This window comes from Pelodiscus sinensis, chromosome 24 (genome assembly GCF_052426305.1).
Source record: "Pelodiscus sinensis isolate ZL-2025 chromosome 24, ASM5242630v1, whole genome shotgun sequence".
NCBI classification, from domain to species: Eukaryota; Metazoa; Chordata; order Testudines; family Trionychidae; genus Pelodiscus; species Pelodiscus sinensis.
In genome coordinates this window covers 14,587,085-14,606,294 of record NC_143075.1, presented here as the reverse complement: position 1 = coordinate 14,606,294, position 19,210 = coordinate 14,587,085, and the positions used below count along the sequence as shown (strand labels likewise).

General features: G+C 48.8%; 1 protein-coding gene across 2 annotated transcripts in view; it reads left to right on the top strand.

Moving 5' to 3' along the window:
- Positions 1-15,949: 15,949 nt before the first annotated feature.
- Positions 15,950-19,210, top strand: part of MASP2 (MBL associated serine protease 2) — a 34,064-nt gene continuing 30,803 nt past the window's right edge. The window contains exon 1 of one of the 2 annotated variants that reach the window (XM_006127053.5): positions 15,950-16,087. In XM_006127053.5, the coding sequence (XP_006127115.3) occupies positions 16,086-16,087 (2 nt within the window). In that variant the 5' untranslated portion in view covers positions 15,950-16,085. Of the gene's footprint in view, positions 16,088-16,153; positions 16,420-19,210 lie in introns of those variants that run through there. The other variant, XM_006127054.5, reaches the window with a different exon arrangement.

Below are 19,210 nucleotides of genomic sequence, written 5' to 3'. Positions count from 1 at the left end.
CACCAGCTGGTGCCTCCTTCCCACCTCTTGGCCCCCAGCCCAACCCTCCTCCATCTCCACCTGCGGGTTAAGGCATGAAGGAGCTGGCCCCAAACTGCTGGGGGCGGGGGAAGATGCAGTACAAGCTTCCTCCCCCCAGGGTCGGGCTCAGTTGTGTGCCAGGTTCGGGGCCCCATCGTGTGGCGGTGGGGGTGTGCGCAAATTTTGCCTTTGCCCCTGGGTGCATAACACCCTTGCTATGCCTCTGGGGTGCCTGGTAGTGGAACTTCACACCTGCTTTGCACTGGTGTGAATGATGGGATGAAAAGAACCAAGCACTGGGAGGCGACAGCTCCGATGTCGGAGGGGCCATCGCTGGAAGCCGGGAAGCGCTGAATTAGGCGGTTTGTTTCCATAAGAATCTTTGCTTTGGTCTGTGAACGTGCGTGGCCCTGAGGCTTCTGCTCTCAGCAGCGTTTCAGTCAAATCAGCCCCCAGCCTGTTTTCTTCTTCCAGATGAGGTAACGCTTCCACCTCCCCCGCGCTCCTGGAGTAATGAGTGAGACAGCCACTCCGGCACCCAGATGGGCAGGCTCATCTCTGCCATTTCCCTCTCTGTCAGGCTGCATTTTCCACCTCGGTGGCTGTGGAAGTTTCTGGCTCTGTTGTCTGGCTTTCAGGAGCGGTTGGAGTCTAGGAGCTTGTTTTATTCCTTGCTCCCTGGGGGGAAAATCAGATCCTTGCTAGGGAGCTGGACCACAGGATCCGGCGCCTCCTACTCGGGCTTCCTAGGATGAGTCCAAAAGGGGCCACACGGTGTAAGCATAGATCTTGCCTGACTGGATCAGACCCACGGTCCAGCTACCCCAGCTGCTTCTTTGTGGTGCTTTAAAGGATGGTGCGAAAAGACCCACAGTAGGCAGACGTGGAAGCATCTGTCTCTTTCTAACCCCTAATAGAGATTGTTTCAACAATCTTCAACATCTGGCTGGTCAGCGGCTGATGGGTTCAGATGTTGATGGGCCACAGCCTGATCCTGACCTGGAGCTGAGGCCTCGAGGCCGAGCTTCCTCTCTGAGCCCTGCTAATGGGCTTTTCTGGGCTAGGTTGACCCACGTTGCCTGAGCACCGAGGAGGAAAGCTTGCACTGCTTCTGATGTGGCTAGAACAGTGGCTCTCCACCACTGTGAGCCACGTACGTAGCTCTCTGTGGGTTACATGGGCCACACCCACCCTGTACATATGCTACCTGGTTGCAGTTATGTGCTGATGATTGGGCCGTGGTTTGAGAACTACTGGCTTCCAGGCTCCACTAAAGCCAGCACCTCTCCTCGGCACTGAAATCTGTGCCTGTGGGGTGGATGTTGTGTGTGTTCTGGCATTTTCTTCAGGATAGGAACCTGTGGAACTCCTTGCCTGAGGAGGTTATGAAGGCTAGGACTGTAACAGGGTTTAAAAGAGAACTCGATAACCTCCGTTAATTTGAGTCCATTAATGGCTATTAGCCGGGATGGGTAAGGAATTGCGTCCCTAGCTTCTGTTTGTCAGAGGGTGGAGATGGATGGGAGGAGAGAGATCGCTTGATCGTTACCTGTTCGGTTCACTCCCTCTGAGGCATTTGGCATTGGCCAGTGTCAGCAGGCAGGATACTAGGCTGGATGGACCTTTGGTCTGACCCAATATGGCCGTTCCCATCCTAATCTCTCCCCCTGTAAGAACATAGGATCTGTGGCCGGCAACCTGCCCACGGTGGGGGTGATATGTGCTGGTTATCGATGAACAGGGAGGTCTGTGAGTGGTTCCAAGTGGGTTTTTATTTTGAATGTTGTCTATGTGGTGGATCAACTTTTGTGTGTTGCTTTTTAACTGAAAAGTGTCCAGACTTATGGAGAGGCTAGGAACCTTCTGGGGGCATGTAAGCCTCGGGGGAGGGGATGGGGGGAAGGTATTTTGAAAACATGAACTCTACCATATCTTAAAGCCATAGACCCTGTCTTCATGGCTAAAGGTGTATTTTTACCCCTGGGTAACTGAAATGCATGAGCTACCCTGAGGTAAAAATAAAAAAACGACAGTGACGACAAGGCACTTTTGTTTTGCTTCACAATAAAGTAGGTCAGTCCCAGGCAGGAGATAGACAACCCCCTGACACCTGAGTCCTCGGAGTGATCCTTGTCATGTCCAACCCTTTTATCCGCTGAGCATGCACAGAATTACTGGTCCTGCTGCCGCAATTTACTAGTAATCCCGTTGATCACAGTGAAAACAAGAATATGTTTATGATCAAAGACCACAGATTCAAGTGATAGTGAATGAGACTATTGGATACAAATGGTTACATACAAAACAAAATCAGAACATGCTTTTTAGAGACTAAACTTAACTAACAAAGCAATTCTCTGTCTTTGACAGGATGCTTTTCCCCAGGTCTTTACTTAGCCTTTTCAGTCATGGTGTGTCTAGACTATAGGGTTTTTTCCAAAAAAAAAGTGGCCTTTTTAAAAAAAAAAAAAAAAAAAAAAAAACCAAAATCCTTCCCCTGCGTCTAGACTGTTGCCGCATTGTTTCTAAAGTAAATCGAAAGAACGCAGCAGTTTTTTTGACGGCGGAAAACCTCGTTTGACGAGGAAGAACACCTTTTTTCGAAAGTGCTTTTTTGAAAAAAGGTGCTATGTAATGCAAACTGCTTTTTTCGAAAGAGAGCATCCAGACTGCCTGCATGCTCTCTTTCGAAAAAGTGGCTTGCTTTTTCTAAAGTACTGGTTGTAATCTAGACGCTCTTTTTCGAAAGAGGCTTTTTCGAAAGTATCTTTCAAAAAAGCGTCTTCCGAAAGAGGCTTGCTGTCTAGACATAGCTCAATCTAGTTGAAACCCTTCTCATAAGAGCAAGTTAGCAGACAGCTTGTCCTTGCAGATTGAAGAAATAGCATACTGGCAATTCATCTTTGCCCCAGATATAGTGTCAAAAGTATTCTACTTCCTGTTTATTTCCTCCCTTTGAAGATTTCCTAGTCCTTCATTAGCATTGGCTCAGAAGTGTAAGTGGATGCCCATTGGGAACCATACAATACTTCATTTACATGTGAACAAATAGCTAAACATTCTTTGTTAAAAAACAAACCAACGTGGCTTTTCACCTTTGCTGCTGACCAGTCCCCAGCCATAGGCCTTAAGATATTTTTTGTACAGTCATGTAACTCCTTGTGCACACACATTTCACAATCCCTAAAAGGATCCAGTTGACACAGGCTTTTATTAGAGACTTTGCAATGAGCTCCTAGGACACCTGTGCCCCCTGCCAGGTGGCATCAAGAGGTCTTTGGGTCACACTCACCTGCATCTGGAATCCTTTTTGATTTGATGGCACAAATGAATTTAGTGGTACATACATACCATTGTCCCTATTTCACCTGTTTTAGAGTTGAAGTGACTTGCCTGAAATCACAAGACTCATTAGCAGCAGAGCTGGGAATAGATCCAACAAGTCCTCACTCCCAGTCTCCTGCTCTAACCATGAGGCTGGTTTGCTTTTGCACATGTGCTTAGTGAATTTTCTGTCTCGCTCAGCCTCACTGAAGTGGAAATTGTAACACGGTCAAATAACCCATTTGTTCACTCGCTTTATTACTCACTCTCTTTATAACTAGCTACGTGTTGAGTTTCTCAGTTCCCTGACCTCATATCTGAGTTGCGAAGGCTTCATTTGTGAAGTGGGCTCCCAAACTGTGTCTTTGCTTACTCCTTGGAGCAACTTTATTCACCAGACCCCCAGCAACCGCAGGCTGTGAATACATCCTTATACCCTCCACGTGGCTTTCAGTGAAAGAAAGAGATTGTCTTGACTATAAAGGTGGTGCAGCGGCTTCCGGTAAGATGCATACAGCACAGGAGACTCTTGAATGTGAACGACTCTCTGGCAACTTCAAAGAACATGTGAAACAATAGCTGCTCCGCAGGCTCGCCTAGCCCTGGTATAACTCTCAGGGAGATAAGTGGGCTGGGATAGACGGGGGTAGGGGGAGACTTGATGAGGCATTGTAGCACTGGGAGGTTTGCTTTTGTAACATGGGCAGAAAGGGCAGACTGTGTTACAGTCAAATTGCAGTGCAAAATGCTGTATTCTGCTAGCACTTGAGAGGAGTCCTAACAGAGCTCTGCGTGGCTCTAACATCTCAAAGCACTTTACAGAGGTGGACGTGGTTTATTATTCTCCATTCCATGCATGGGGAAGCTAGAGCGCAAAGAGGTGAAATGGCGCTTCCAGAGTCACGCAGCAAATTAGGGCTTGTCTGCCTGGAGAAACAGACTTCAGTAGTTTTTCTGGAACAGCTCCCCATGTGGATACCCTATTCCAGAAAAAAGTCGCTTGCATTCCAGAATGGCATGCTTCCTTCCAAAGGAGAGTAACTATTCCGGAATAGCTTGTCCACTTGGGGAGCTCCCCTGCATTAGCTATTCCAGTCAATTTTGCTAAGTAGACACACTCCTTTCATTGCATTGATGGGAAGAGAACCCAGATCTTTGATAGGGATGTAATAGTGTAGTCGATAACCTATAAGCTTTTGCTGATCAGTTAAATGCTTTAGACTACATGCATTTCCCCTCCCCCAAGTACATTTTTTAGCAGGCTGGCCAGCAACCAGTCTAAGTCCTGGCTTGCGACGGGTCCAGGACCAACTAGGAGCTAGGCTGGCACATAGCCCAGCTCAGTTCTGGCTCATGCCGGGTCCGGGTGCAGACACCTCCTTCCCCCCGGACAGGGGCTGCTGCCACCCCACGCTGCTGCCTCTGTATCAGAGGCAGCAGCATGGGGTGACAGCCAGCTGGTCAGTGAAGGGGGAGGAGGGTGGTTTTTAACCTGGCTTCCCTTGCAGACCAGCTGCTGCCTGACACCCCACACTGCTGCCTCTGATGCAGAGGCAACAGCAAGGCGTGGCAGGGGGCTCCTAGGAAATGGGGCCAGAGCGCACTGGCTGCCAGCCCCGTCCCTGGGGATTATAGAATAGTCGACTAACTGATAAGAATTCACGAGGTTACTCGACTGTTCAATTAACCAATATTTAACATCCTCTGGGTATGTCTACACTACAAAGTAAATTCGAACTAACAGACATTAGTTTGAATTAACTTTGATAGGCACTACACAGGCAAACCGCTAGTTTGAACTTAATTCGGACTAGCGGAGCGCTTAATTCGAACTAGGTAAACCTCATTCTACGAGGACTAACGCCCAGTTCGAATTAAGTAGTTCGAATTAAGGGCTGTGTAGCCCTCAGGAAGGGGGGCTAGGGAGGGGTAAGTGGAAGGAGGTGAGGGAGGAATGGGGTATGAGCCCCCGATGGGGAGGACTGGGGTGGCTCTGCGGGTTCCTCAGGGTGGAAGCTCTCCTGCAGCCCCCCGATTGAGTCCCCCCACCCCGGATGGCAGCCTGCAGCAAGTGCAGCTGGGCTGATGGCCGAATGCTGTGATGTGCCGAGTGTGGGCATTCAGGGCACTCCAAGACAGGACTGCTTTGCTGTCCCTCATCGAGTTAGACAAGCGAGCGGGGAACCCCTGAGAACTGTCTGTCCGGGGTGGAGGTCGGGACCCTTTAAGCACAGCCCTCGGCTAGCCTGAGACAGCAGCTCCACACTCTAAGTCCTAATCTGATGCCTTGCCGGCACTGCTTCCGGCCATCCTTAACCTCGGTTCAGGGTCCACTCAATGTTCGAATTAGCAAAACGCTAATTCGAACTAGTTTTTAGGTCTAGATGCACTATTTTGAATTAGCTTAGTTCGAATTAACTAATTCGAATTAAGTTAGTTCGAATTAGTGCTGTAGCGTAGACATACACTCAGTCTTTGGGCTTTCGACCCACTGCATTGTGTCTCCCTCTCGAGGGCAGCCCTGTACAGTTTAAAAGGGTTGGCTTTGCTACCGGTGCAGAGCTTGACTTGCATGTGTCACCTGAAGCTTAGCTAAAGGCAAGTCCCGTTTGCCATCTGCACATTATTTCTGCTTTCTCCTCTGTGGGCTCCTGCAGCGCTGGAGCTGCCTCGAGTCTTGTTTCCCTATTCATGTCTCCAGTCAGCCTTGAGAAGGTGCTGGCTTGTCCAAGGATGGGAGCTCTGCAGAGACCTGGGTGGATCAGATGAATATCTTCAACTGTGCCCTCCTCCTGTCCCTTAAAACTGTGTTCAAGGCCAACAGGACATTTCACTTGTGACTCAAGGAGATGAAGCCACTTAGGAGCTGACAGAAATACAGACAATTCTCACCTTACTTATTTACTTAACTCTCACCTCCCCCCCGCCCTCCCCGCTCCCAATGTGCATACAAGCACATGAGAGATTTGATTGCAAACTTCCCCCTTTGCTCAGCAGTGTGGGATGGCTGAGGTCTTGGATCCACACTTGGTTATTCAAATGGTTCTTTATTCCTTGTGTAAGAAGGGAATTTGGACGTGAATGGGGCAAGCTCAGGAAAGAGGAACTAAGAGGTAAATGCCTCGTTGCTTCTAGTCCTGTGGCTGATTATGAACGTGATCGTGGCAGTGAGAGGCCAGAAGGCCTGGATGGCTGGAAGGCTTGGTATTGAAACAGGATGCACTTCATTTTGAGATGACTAGTAACAACTCTGATCAGGGTGGTCATGGCATAAAAGTTGGCCAGTGTGTGGAATGAATTTGTTGGTCTCAGTCCAGCTCAATAAATGGGCTCTTGAACCACAAAGGCCCTCTCAACTGGCACCAATGGGCAGGCCTGATTGAGAGAGAGTGCAAGGATGAGAGCCCAGGGAAACAGAATTCTCCAGGTGCATAACACCCAGCTCTGGTCTGGGAGCCTCTTGATTGCCTGGAGGAGGAGTTTAGAACTTGTTTTTCTGGACACTCATCCCCACTGTTTTGGCAGGCTGGGGCCCACGGGTTACATGAGGCTAGAACTGGTAGTCGGTTTAGCTGCGGCTGGGATTTAAATTTTATTGGGAGCCAAAAGTCCAAATTCCTTCGGTGGCTTTGAACCCCACTGTCTGCACTTGCCGTTGGGTCTGGCAGAGGCTGAGGGCCACTCTTGGGGTGATGGAATGGAGGGGGATGAAGTGCTAGCATGTTGTTTCCTTTGTAGGGAAAGTTGCACTCCCCCCTCCTTTAGGACAGGGTTCTGCACCGGGAGTTCCTGCAGCAGAATGAAACCACCAGGGCAAAGAAACACCCACAAATGAGCCTGCGGTGCTACAAAAACTTTCCCTCTTCTCAGCGTTGATGCTGCTAATCTAGTCACTGAGGTAAATCAGCTCCCGGGTGAAAGCTAGCCAGCCAGAAGCTTCAATGCAGGTGTGCGTGCGGGAAGCTGCAGCTGCCTAAAGGCCATGGGCACGCGCATTAGTGGCCTGACACTTCAGGAAGTGAGTGTCTATCACTTGGTTTGAAATTGCTGCTTCCAGGTGGCATTTGGCTCTGTCTGTGAAATGGAGAATTCACCCACCGCTGGGTGCCAGCAGGCAGGAAAGTGTCTCCTGATTGCTCTTCCGAGGAGGAGAACACAAATCCGTTCAGGGCGGGTGAGCAGCGTAGCGTGTGGGCAGGCGAGGGTGGTCAGAGGAAAACAAGTGAGCAGAAAGGCCTGCAGTGGCCTCTCCCTTCTGGAGAGGGGGGAGAAGTGTCACTTTATTGCCAAGGAATCTGAACGGGGCATGTGCTGCAATGCATGGGTACAGCAGGGGAAGGTAGAAGAGGATCCAGCACCCCAGAGCGCTTCATTCCCAGGTATACACATCCATCTCCTTACACAGGTCATCTGCCACTTTCACTGAGGGTAAGGCTACACTGCAGTGGAGAGGTGTGATTGCAGCGCCTCGAGATACACAAGCTCGTTTTCCCGAAGATCTAGCTAATCCTGTCTGCTCGGGACCCCGGGTACCTACTGCAGCAGCCATGCCGCTGCAGCTTCATTGCAGCAGTGACTTGCTTCGATCTTTGACTGTTACACAAGCTTGCTAGGGCACATCTCCATGGGCTGCAGTCACATCTCCGATTGCAGCGTAGCCATCCTGCCGGGAGATTACGCTGCGTGGGTGTATTGTGGTGGCGTGGGACTGTTTGATATGTCTGTCTCATAAGTGACAGGCACGAAAACAATATTTTCTCACTTCTGTAGCATAAATAGCACCTCTCATGCAGTGATCCTACGGGAGCTCTGTAGAGTTTGATTCAGCCTTGCAGTGTGGCAAGGCAAGTTGGATGATCCCCACTTTACAGCTGACCAAACTGCAGGAGAAAGGTGAAGTGACTTATCTGGGTTCACACAGCCACGGAGTGGTAGGTTCAGGAATAGGCCCTAAAATCACTTGGTGCCTTGTCCCCTGTTCTGAGCACAAGGCAAAATTGCCTACGAGTTACCACCCCTTTGCAGTCTTTAGAGAGAGACGGGGGAGCTCAGATTTAAACCTCTGCACCAGCCGCAGGTGGCTACAGCAGAAATGTCTGCTTGTGTATGGAGCAGCCCAGACAGGGGATCTCTTGCAACACCCAAGATCTGGCAAGACTGAAGGGCGGGTTAATAAGTTTTGTGCTTCTGTCAGTCCTGCTTTGGCAGCCGGTCAGGTCAGACTGCAGGCCGTCAGGCTGTAAATCAGAGCTGGCATTTTTAAAGAAAACTGTAATGAAAGCTGAAAGATTCAAGGAATTGTTTTCCTGAGTCCCTCGCCCCCATCCGTTCAGGGGCGAATAATTACCACTGTGCATCTTCAGGAACGGAGGCTTCCTAGTAAATGCTGTGTCACAGACAGAAACAAGGCAACCCTGATGAGACCCTACTCCACACCCTTAATGAGGCCTCCGGTGGGCTGCACTGGTGAACAGCAAAATGTTGGCTTCTATAATTCATGTGAGGCATAAATACGAAAGAGCCGCCAGCACTTTGAAGAGACAGGCGCATCCTCCAAGGCATGTCTGGTGCAGCCTCCTTTCAAAGGTTGCAATAAAAATTAGGGATGCAACCAATGAAGTGGGTTCCTGCGAAGGGGCCACCGCTCCAGCCCGGCTAGAGTAGTCCCCAGCCTGTGGGGCTCCCACTTCCAACCCCCACTGGAGCAGCCCTGGTTCATAGTGGGCCCCCTGTGGGGCTGGAGCCGGTGGAGAACTGCTCCAGCTCCCACCAGTTAACCTTTCACATTCCTAGTAAGGATGTAGTAACATCCAAGAACTGCAGGCATGGACCAGGGACCCCACTGTGTTAGGCATTGAACAAACTCAGCACAGAAAGTCCCTCCCCCAAAGAGCTTACACTCTAATAATGAGAATGTGGAGACAGACAGACAAGGGGAGCTCAAGGAAGCAATGAGAAAACTCCCCAAGCCCTTAGCTTTCTCTGGCAGAGGATGGTTAGATAATCTCCCTTTTAAACCTAACTCCCTGCTGTATTCTGTAAAATACAGAGAAGCAGCTGCATCACCCCTTTCCTGTGTGCTTGGACAGCACCTAATGCAGTTAGGACTCCTCTTGGAATACAAATCATTCATCGGATAAAGACCCCGTATTGACCTGCTAGGATTTGAACCTGCCACAGAGTCTAGCTATGCCAAGCCTGCTGCTTCGAGTCCTTAGTCACCCACTACTGCACGCAGCTCTGAGGCTGTCTTCTCCCTTCAGGGCTGCCCCTTTAGACCCATTTGTATTAGACTTTAACTCCAGTGATTCTTGTGCTTAATCCATTATTATTAGTGTTACTGTAATGTCTAGAGTGTTCAGAGTGGAGCTCTGGGGGTCATTTTGTTGGTACAGCACCTGGCACAATATGATCCTGGGCTCTGAGGAGGTCTCTTGCGTGCTACAGAAAAACAAATAACAATAGTAATCACACTAGATGCTGTACAAACCCAAAGTAAATGACAACCCCTATTCTGAAGAGTTTACAGGAGGCAAGAGGGACAAAGCGTAGGAAGGGAAACACACACAGAGCCGGGGAGTGACTTGCCTAAAGCTGCCCACTGGAAGAGTTGTCACTACGACCCCAGATCTCCTGACTCTCAGTTCAATGCCTGATCCATTCTAATAAAAAGTCCGCAGCCCTCTCAAAGACGTTGCCCAATCCGACAAGTCCGTTGTCAAATTAGAAAACAAAAAATTACAGCGGCCAAAGATTAGGAGGGTTTATTTTTGTATGAGACTTTCCAAGATGGAAAATATGTTTCGAAGTAGAAAAGTGAAAAGCCATTTGGACCATCTGTGTCCCATTACTGAGCTGGGGCTGTCATCCATCCTCATTAAGAGGACCCGAGAGCGTGGGTGGGGAAAGAGACCTGGGCAGCTGCCCTGGACACCAGGCTAAAAAGCACCATATGGAAAAGTCTAATATATGTTAACAGGCATCAGAGACCTAAATTGAAAGAATAATGGCCCATCCTTGTGTGGCAGCCTCAATGAGACAAACCCTCAGCACCGATTTATCAGTTGCAATTTCAGGTCATTATGATGCTGTTAAGCAGAGGCTAACAGACAAGTGAGAAAGATTAATCTGACTTCAGCAAGAGTGATTTTTCTAGCCCCTCTATCTTTCTGGCTCCCGTTTATCCTTGTTAACGAACAGCCTCCTTTTCTCCCAGCCTCTTTCCCCCCGCAAAGATTCTTCTTGATGAACCCCTGGAAATTCCATGGAAACATTTAAGCACTAGAGGTAGATTTACTGGATTCTGTCTTGTCCATGTGACTCTAAAAGAACTCATGCAGGGTAAGGACCCTAATAGTCCTCCTTTCCTTCCAATCCCATGGCAATGCACCTACATCCTGAGCTAAACAGAATACAGCCTCGAGCTAGAGCCAGCTCTTCATAACAGCGACCGTACTAGATCATACCAAAGATCCATCTAGCCCAGTATCCTGTCTTCTGGCAGTGGCCAATTCCAGATGCCCCAGAGGGAATGAACAGAACAGGGAATCATCGAGTGATCCCTCCCCTGTCACCCAATCCCAGTTCCTGACAAACAGAGGCTAGGGCACCCTTCCTGCGCATCCTGGCTAATAGCCATTGATGGACCTATCGTACATGAATTTATCTAGCTCTTTTTTGAACCCTGTTAAAGTCCTGGCCTTCACAACATCCTCAGGCAAGGAGTTCCACATGTTAACTGTGTGTTGTATGAAGAAATACTTCCTTTTATTTGTTTTAAACCTGCTACCTATTAATTTCATTTGGTGACCCTTCATTCTTATGTAATGGGAACAAGTAAATAACTTTTCCTTATTCACTTTCTCCACACCAGTCATGATTTTATAGCCCTCTATCATATCCCCACCACTCTCCTCTTTAATAAGCTGAAAAGTCCCTGTCTTTTTAATCTCTCTTCATATGGCAGCCATTCCAAACCCCTAATCATTTTTGTTGCCCTTTTCTGAACCGTTTTCAATGCCAAGATATTTTTTTTTAGATGAGGCGACCACATATGCATGCAGTATTCAAGATGTGGGCGTACCATGGATTTGTACAGAGGCAATAAGATATTCTCTGTCTTATTCTCTATCCCCTTTTTAACGATTTCTTACATTCTGTTTGCTTTTTTGAGTGGATGTTTTTAGAGAACTATCCGCAATGACTTCAAGATATATCTCTTATGTCATTATAGCTAATTTAGACCCAATCATTTGGTAGATAGGAACAATTCAAAGCTACCCTTCTCTGCAATCTTCCTCCAGAAAGGGAGAGAGCTGAATTCTGATGCCCACTGTTTTACTATTTGCATGCTGATTTTGACTTCACTTGCAGTGCCGCATTAAAATGTTTGAGACAATTTATCGTTTATAGACACAACAGTATGGTACAGGAGAGAGACAGCTAATACATTACCACTCCTTCTGGGAAGCAGGTCCTTGCAGTGTGTTCAGGTCACCTTATGCTGAAGGTGTGCTCCTTAAGACTACTTGTATTTATAACCTTCAGAGGGGTAGCTGAGTTAGTCTGTAACTGGAAAAACTTAAAAACAACGAATAGTCTAGCAGCACCTGAAAAACAACGAATAGTCTAGCAGCTTTCGTGGGCACAACCCACTTCTGTTATCTGAAGAAGTGGGTTGTGCCCGCAAAAGCTCATGATACCATCTACATGTTTTGATAGTCTTTCAGGTGCTGCTAGACTATTCATTGTTTTGTATTTATAACGACATGCACAACCTAAGACCCTCTATACATCTTCTAAGATTCTACCTACCAATTTCAGCTTGCTTTTCTAGTACCATCGTGTTCCCCTCTTACGTTTTCTTTTGGTCTTGGCATTCCAGCTACTAACCAGCATGAAGCCACTTTCTAAGCTTGTACCTGGGGGCACAGTATTAACATTGCTTGTCTTTGACAGGTATACAATTTTCTAATGCCAAAGTTGACTTTAGCTTTGCAGAGTGTTGTAGATTATTTGATATGTGTAAACAGAATTGGGGAAAATTCATACTATATTCATTTAACATAGCTATAATACATTTATTGACATAGTACATACTATAACTAACGTGTATTGGCTATCGTGGTTTTGATATCACACTTTGAATTTTGTCCTACCAAATGTTCAATGTCCTGCCTGTAAGCAAGAGGCCTCCAAGACTTGGATGAATCAGTCTGTTATGATGCCCTTCCAGTGCTCTGTCATTCAGGACCAGCGCTTGGGAGCAATTTGGTATTATGCCTTCTGTTTTGCATTGCTGGAGACAGCCCCTGTCAAAAGCCTCAGCTGTGTCGGGAGCCAAGTTTGCGTCTCCAATCTCTCTTATCTAATAGGCCAAATTGTTCTGTCTTCCAGAAAGGTTTGTCTTCATTGTAGCAGTCTAGGCTGGCATGACTGCCTGATACTGCCAGCACCAGTGCTTGGAAGATAGAATCTATCCCAAAGTACTAGTGAAACTACCTGACTCCATGTCCTATTCTGAATTGAATGGCTTGAATGTCTCTGTTACATCCAGCAGACCTCTCTGTTTACACTAAGGGACTTAAAGACTCCACGGTAAGTCAACAATGTGTAGTAGTATTTTTCAGTAAGTATCCTAGCACTTCTGGATTTAGCCCAACAAATTGTAAGACAGCTTTCAAATGAGGCCACCCCACGGCAACTACACTAGGAAAATGTGTGTGGGGATGTGCCAATCCCACATGCATATCCGCTTTTGTGCATGGAAGTCTAATGTGTACGCAAGCAAAAGTGCACCCAAAAGTGGAAAAGAGGAGACTAGGGGATATGATCGAGGTCTATAAAATCATGAGTGATGTGAAGAAAGTGAATAAGGAAAAGTTATTTACTTGTTTCCATAATATAAGAACTAGGGGCCACCAAATGAAATTAATGGGCAGCAGGTTTAAAACAAATAAAAGGAAGTTCTTCTTCACACAGCGCATAGTCAACCTGTGGAACTCCTTGCTTGAGGAGGTTGTGAAGGCTAGGACTATAATAGGGTTTAAAAGAGAACTAGATAAATTCATGGAGGTTAAGTCCATTAATGGCTATTAGCCAGGATGGGTAAGGAATGGTGTTCCTAGCCTCTGTTTGTCAGAAGGTGGAGATGGATGGCAGGAGAGAGATCACTTGATCATTACCTGTCGGGGCATTTGGCATTGGCCACTGTCAGCAGAGAGAATACTGGGATGTATGGACCTTTGGTCTGACCCAGTATGATCATTCTTATGTTCTTGTATCTGAAAGCGTAGCCCTATTTATCAGGCTTACTTCTCCCACCCCTGAAATGCAGCCATCTCTCAGGAGGAATGAAGCACCTACATAGTGTTACTCTGTGCGGTTGAACAGTTTGGGGCAGGTAGTAAAGAATACCTGAATATACAAATCCTGTTCTCATTCAAGATGCTTCTGTTTCATTCTATAGTCTGCTGAGCTCCATTTGGGGGCTGTTGGTTTTTAGCTGCTGAATCTCTCTACTGCTAAGATTCTGTTGGGATTTGCCAAGAAGCATAATATATCCCACATTGGGAATGGGTTGGAGTGCGTTTTCCCTCCTTGCTGCAGATAGATAAATCCATTCTGGAATGCTGCCGATTTTTGGTTCATGCCGTCAGAGGTAGTGGTACCATCTACAGTCCATTTTCTCTGCGGCAGGAACAGAACTACACCTGTTCAGGAAAGACTTCAGCCATAGGGAGATCTGTCCACTCTAGTGTCTCTGACCCTACCCTTTGGACTTTTCTGTAACTCTCTTTATTACAGTATCTGAGTTTGGGAAGCACTTTAGGCTGGATCTGTTAGTTGTTCTGCATCAGTGGACTAACAAGTCTTTTCTCGCACAATGCAGAGAGGATTATGGCTGGTGGGCATCTAGTTCAAGGGTAGAGCATTTGACTGCAGAACAAGAAGTCCACAATTCACATCTGGCTGCCCCTTCAGTGTTTTGGTTAAGCACTGGAATAAATTGCCTAGGGAGGTTGTGGAATCTCCATCACTGGAGAAATTTTAGAACAGCTTAGACAAACACCTGTCAGAGATGATCTAGATGGTGCTTGGTGCTGCTGTGAGAGCAAGGGAATGGACCTGATGACCTCTCGGGGTCTGTTCCAGTTCTAAGTTTCTCTGATTCTGGAGGAAGAGGAATAGTGAGGAAGGCCATTTGGCTGCATAAGGTTGCAAGCAAGTCAAGTGCAGGCTGGAAGTCAATAGGTTGTTGGGACATGGTAGCTCTTCGGTAGGAGTTGCAGCTTGCTGAATAGGGGAGAGAATCCGATTCATTCTGCATTTCCCTCTGATCTGCATTGAACCATCGATTAATGTGGGAGGGGAAGAAGGTTGTTTGCAGAGCGTTCACTTCTCTCCTTCCATGGAAAGTAATGAGGTTTAAAGGATCAGGAAGAAGGATGGAAGTGGAAGGAGCTGGAGATCCGCAGCCAAATTCCCAGGCTGACTCACGTTCTTGATGGTTGCCAGGTCCCCTTGCTGTGTTTTCAACTGGCAAGATGCGACAGAGATCAGAAATACAGGTGTGTCTGCCCAAGAGCAACTTGCACCTGTAAGTTAGAGGGTGGCTTGCATTCTGCAGAGCCTTGGTTGGGAAGAGGATGGGGCTGCAGGTGGAGAGGAATTATGGTTCATATGGACCAGGGATGTTAAAACAGTTAACTGGTTAACCATTCACTCTGCCACAGCCCAGGGGGTCCCACTGCTGGTCCCACTGTAGCTTTGTGGCCCTTCTGGCCTGCCAGTGCTGGCCCCTCTGCATCCAGGGCTGCTCCAGCCCACTTGCCTTGCCACTGCCGGTGTTCACCAGCAAGGGCCAGTTAACTGGTTAACTGTTAAGCCTACTGGTAAGCCTCATGCTTACCGGCGTGCTGACCAGTTAACCACTTAACATCCCTAATATGGATAGGAATCGAGCCTCATCTTAGAAGGACTGGATGGGGAGGGATTTGAGTTCTGTTGCAAAGTTGTTCCTCTGTTATCCCCCAGACACCAGCCTACATGGGGAGAGATGCTGTTCTACAGGAGTGAGGGGCCTTCCACTGGAGGTTTAACCATGCTGCAGGGGGACATCTCTTAGCAAGCAGGCCACCTTCCAGCCCACCCAGTCATGGAAGGGGTAAAAACCCAAAGCATTGTTGCAGAGGGAGATGCTCCCGGTTCCAGGAGTCTGTTCCAGGAACAGCAGATGCTAAGAAGGATTTGGCTTGGTCAGGTTGCTTGTTGGCCAAGACAGCAACGACCTTGTAACGGTGCCAGAGTGCTGATCCAAACGAGGCTGGCGTGGAGAGGACTCACTGTTGCATCCCCTCTTCTGGGGTCGGTCTTTGCTAGTCTTCAGTTCTTCTGCTCTGGACCTGTGTCTTGCCCCCCCTTAATTAACCACGTTTCCTTTACTCTTCTAGGATTTTTGTCCTGGAAGTATGAATAACATGAACTTTTCCTTAGTTCCTACCCCTTGCTTTGTGCCATAATTATCTAGGAAACAGCCTGTTTGTGCTTGTAAAGTGCGTATCTCTTCTAATCTGAGAGAGGACAGCAGAGGACAGAGGATTACAACATAGGCCTGGCTCCTGCTTTTATCTGAACTCGAACCAAACGCTCTCTGCAGAAAGAAAAACAGCTGCTCCACTGCAGTGGCCAGCTCGGCGCCAACGTGGCAGACACAGCATAGCTACCCAGGGCATGGGGCCATGTGAGTGATTGCCTGCTTTGAGAGACAGGTGAACAGAAACGGGGTGTGGGGGAGACAGACAGGCAGGCCAAAGGAGCACGAGATTCTTTTCTGTCTGGGTTCTTGTGCCACGCACATGGCTGTATCTGAGTGCCTTCCAGAGTGCTCTCAGCAACGTGACTGCCATCTCACACCCTTCGCTTTCTGTGGTCACTGTCTGGGCGAGTCTCCAGCCACCATTGTGCTGTCTTGTTGACCGTTTCTGCAGAGGCTGGAGCATAGGGGTCGGGGTATGGGCCGCTGTGGTGTGCTGAGGACTGTGTTGGAATTGCAAGCAAGGACTTAAGTGTGGGGTGAGTTGTGACTCTCTGCGTTAGGGAGCAGCCTGCTTTCTTGCTCTCTCTGGTTTTGGTTACGGCGTGTTGGCGTTGTGGATCTGAAGAATATTTATAATATTGGTCAGTTGCAGACTTCCTGCAAGAGTATTTTATGTTTTTATTTAATTTCACTGTGTGTTTGCTGCAAGCATAAGTCACAATTGCAGGCTGTACTGTTGGTCACCAGGCTGAGCGGGACCTACTTGGTATGTTGGATGTGCAGGCCACGGCTTTTTAAAAGTAACTAGCGATTTTTGCGGTGTGAAGCTAGAGACCCTTGAAAGAGCATTTGTTCTCTGAAAATCCAGCTCTTTTAAGGGGGCGCCAGCTGGGCTTCTGAGATCACTAGTTGCTTTGGATAAACGTAGCCTGGGTTTCTACAGACTGTGGTGTGATGGTCTAAGGGATGGGCCACGGATAATGAGAGGGGTGGGACCCCTTAGCCGGTCCATCTATGATGTTATCCCCGCTCCTGCAGTGCGGGAAGAGACCTAAGGTCTAAGTAGTGTAAAATCAGGCCCCACGACCTCCTCTGACTCCTCCCTTGTGTTCCTGATGGCCACGCGCCCTGTGCCTCTTGTCTCGTGGCTCCATCAGACGTCTTCCTGCTCCTCCTCCAGGTGCGCTCCCCTCTGTTCGGTGAGCAGAGCCCCCAAGTCTCCCTCCTCCAGTGAGGGGTGAGGAGAGGCTGTGGAAGTGGCAGGAGAGGTTTCTATTTGAGGAAAGCAGGAGCCATCCAAATCAGCAGGGGGCAGAGCTTGGGGGACATGGAGAACTCAGCAAGTCAAACCTACAGCCCTCTGGGCATGTCTCCCATTTGCCTTCCTCCAGCACCACCCTCCTCTCATCCCTGCTCCCTGGGAAACGCCACATGGGATCTTTGGCGGGTAGACAGCCCAGCCCACAAGCCCCAGGCATTAGCTGGGCCCAGACTGAACAGCTCTGCTCACACTGACTGACGTGCAGGCTCAGCTGCCTACCACCGAGCTGCTGCCCCTGAGCGATCTGAGACGTTTCCTGGGCAGACTGTGCTGCAGCCGGAAGTAAGGGGAGCAGGAAAGCAAGCATAGGGAGGATTGGGGGAAGCTGGTTGACTGACTGACTGCAGTCCCCACAGGGAGGGGGAGGGGATCTCGTGACCATGGAGTCACAGAGCCCCTTCCCTGAACCTTTCAGACTTACTTTCCCCCTGATGCCACTGCTTCCCTCTGGGATCCCTCAGCCCCTCAAGCATGGACAGGCTGGGGAGCAGGGAGACAGCTGGGCAGATTTCACAATGGGCTCCTGTCACATCCAATAACCCCAACCCTTTCTGAAGTGCGTCAGTCACTAGGCAACTGGCAAATAGCTGCCTCTCAGGGGGGCATGGGATGGGAGCCCCCTGCCTTCAGGCTTGCTTGGGGCGGGGTGGAGGAGGAGGAGGAGGGGTATTAGGAGTCACATTGTAGGGCCTGCAGTTAGTCAGCACCATGCAGGTGAGCTAGGGCTGCAAATGGCTGGCTGATGCGGTAAGACATGCTGAAACGGGAAGGGCTCTTTGCAAGGAAATAGGCAAAACAGGGCCAGGATTTCATCCCAGGGACTTAGTTCTAAAAGGTGCTCCACCCCCTCGCCCGGTTCCAGCCAGCAGCCTTGCTTCTCCAAAGGCCAAAGAGGTGGGGGCCTGGTATTTGCACCAAGAATTCAGCCCTTTTCATGGTCTCTTGCTGGGTCAGCTTCCATGTTCTGATGTGCAGCCGAGGGCCAGCTCTAGGAAAGGTTAGACCAGAATCCAAGCATCAGACAGGAGGGCCCGGGGCTGACAGCATGGAAGAGTTTGGTCAGATTCTCGCCTCTCTGGAGAGTTTTCAGAGCCATCTTATAGTGGTTACTTTCATTCTGGGACCTATCCCTGCAGCTTGGGACCCAAAGCCACTAAAACGTGCAAGAGCAGGGACCGATGCTGTGTTTGTGCAGTGCCTAGCACAGTGGGGTTTTGGGTCTGGGGTAGGGATGTAGGGGTGGGCTCCATGCTCTGGGATCTGTATCAGAGGCAGGGGGCACCAGCTGACTCCTGGGAGCAGGGCCAGCAGATGGGAGATGGCCGAGCCTTGTGCACCAGCACTTGGGGAGCTGGCTGCCACCCCATGCTGCAGGTGCATATAACCTCAACAATTACACTGTTACTCAGTTACTCACTATTTAACATCCCAAGTCTGTGGCTGGGGCTTAGTGGCATTGTGGGAATACAAAGGAGATGAGCAGCCTGCAGTTGCAGGGAGACAGCTTGGAGCTGAATGACAATAAAATAATTCACATCCAATCACAGAGACCGCACATTGCGGGCAGGAGAAATACTGGCAATGGAACATGGAGGTTAACCGAAGCATGTTTGCACTCTGGGGTCTGATTGCTTAATTCACAGACATACAAACAGTTGCCTGATCAGGACACAGACATATACACTCTTACCACATGAACAGTCGCTTGATGACTATACATATAGGTACACATAGACTCTCTTTACACACAAGCAATGCCCTGACAGCTGTGTACGTGTGTACGTACACACACACACACACACACACACACACACACACACACACACACACACACACACACACACACACACACACACCTCTCAATACCTAGACACAAGCATGGCTGAAATCACAAGCAGTGACATTGCCAAGCAAGCCACCAGTATTCCTCTTGGCCCTTATTGATTTCCCAATGTTTTTTTCTCATCTGTGGCCTGTGTAAAGTCCATGACCTGTCAGGGCTCAGT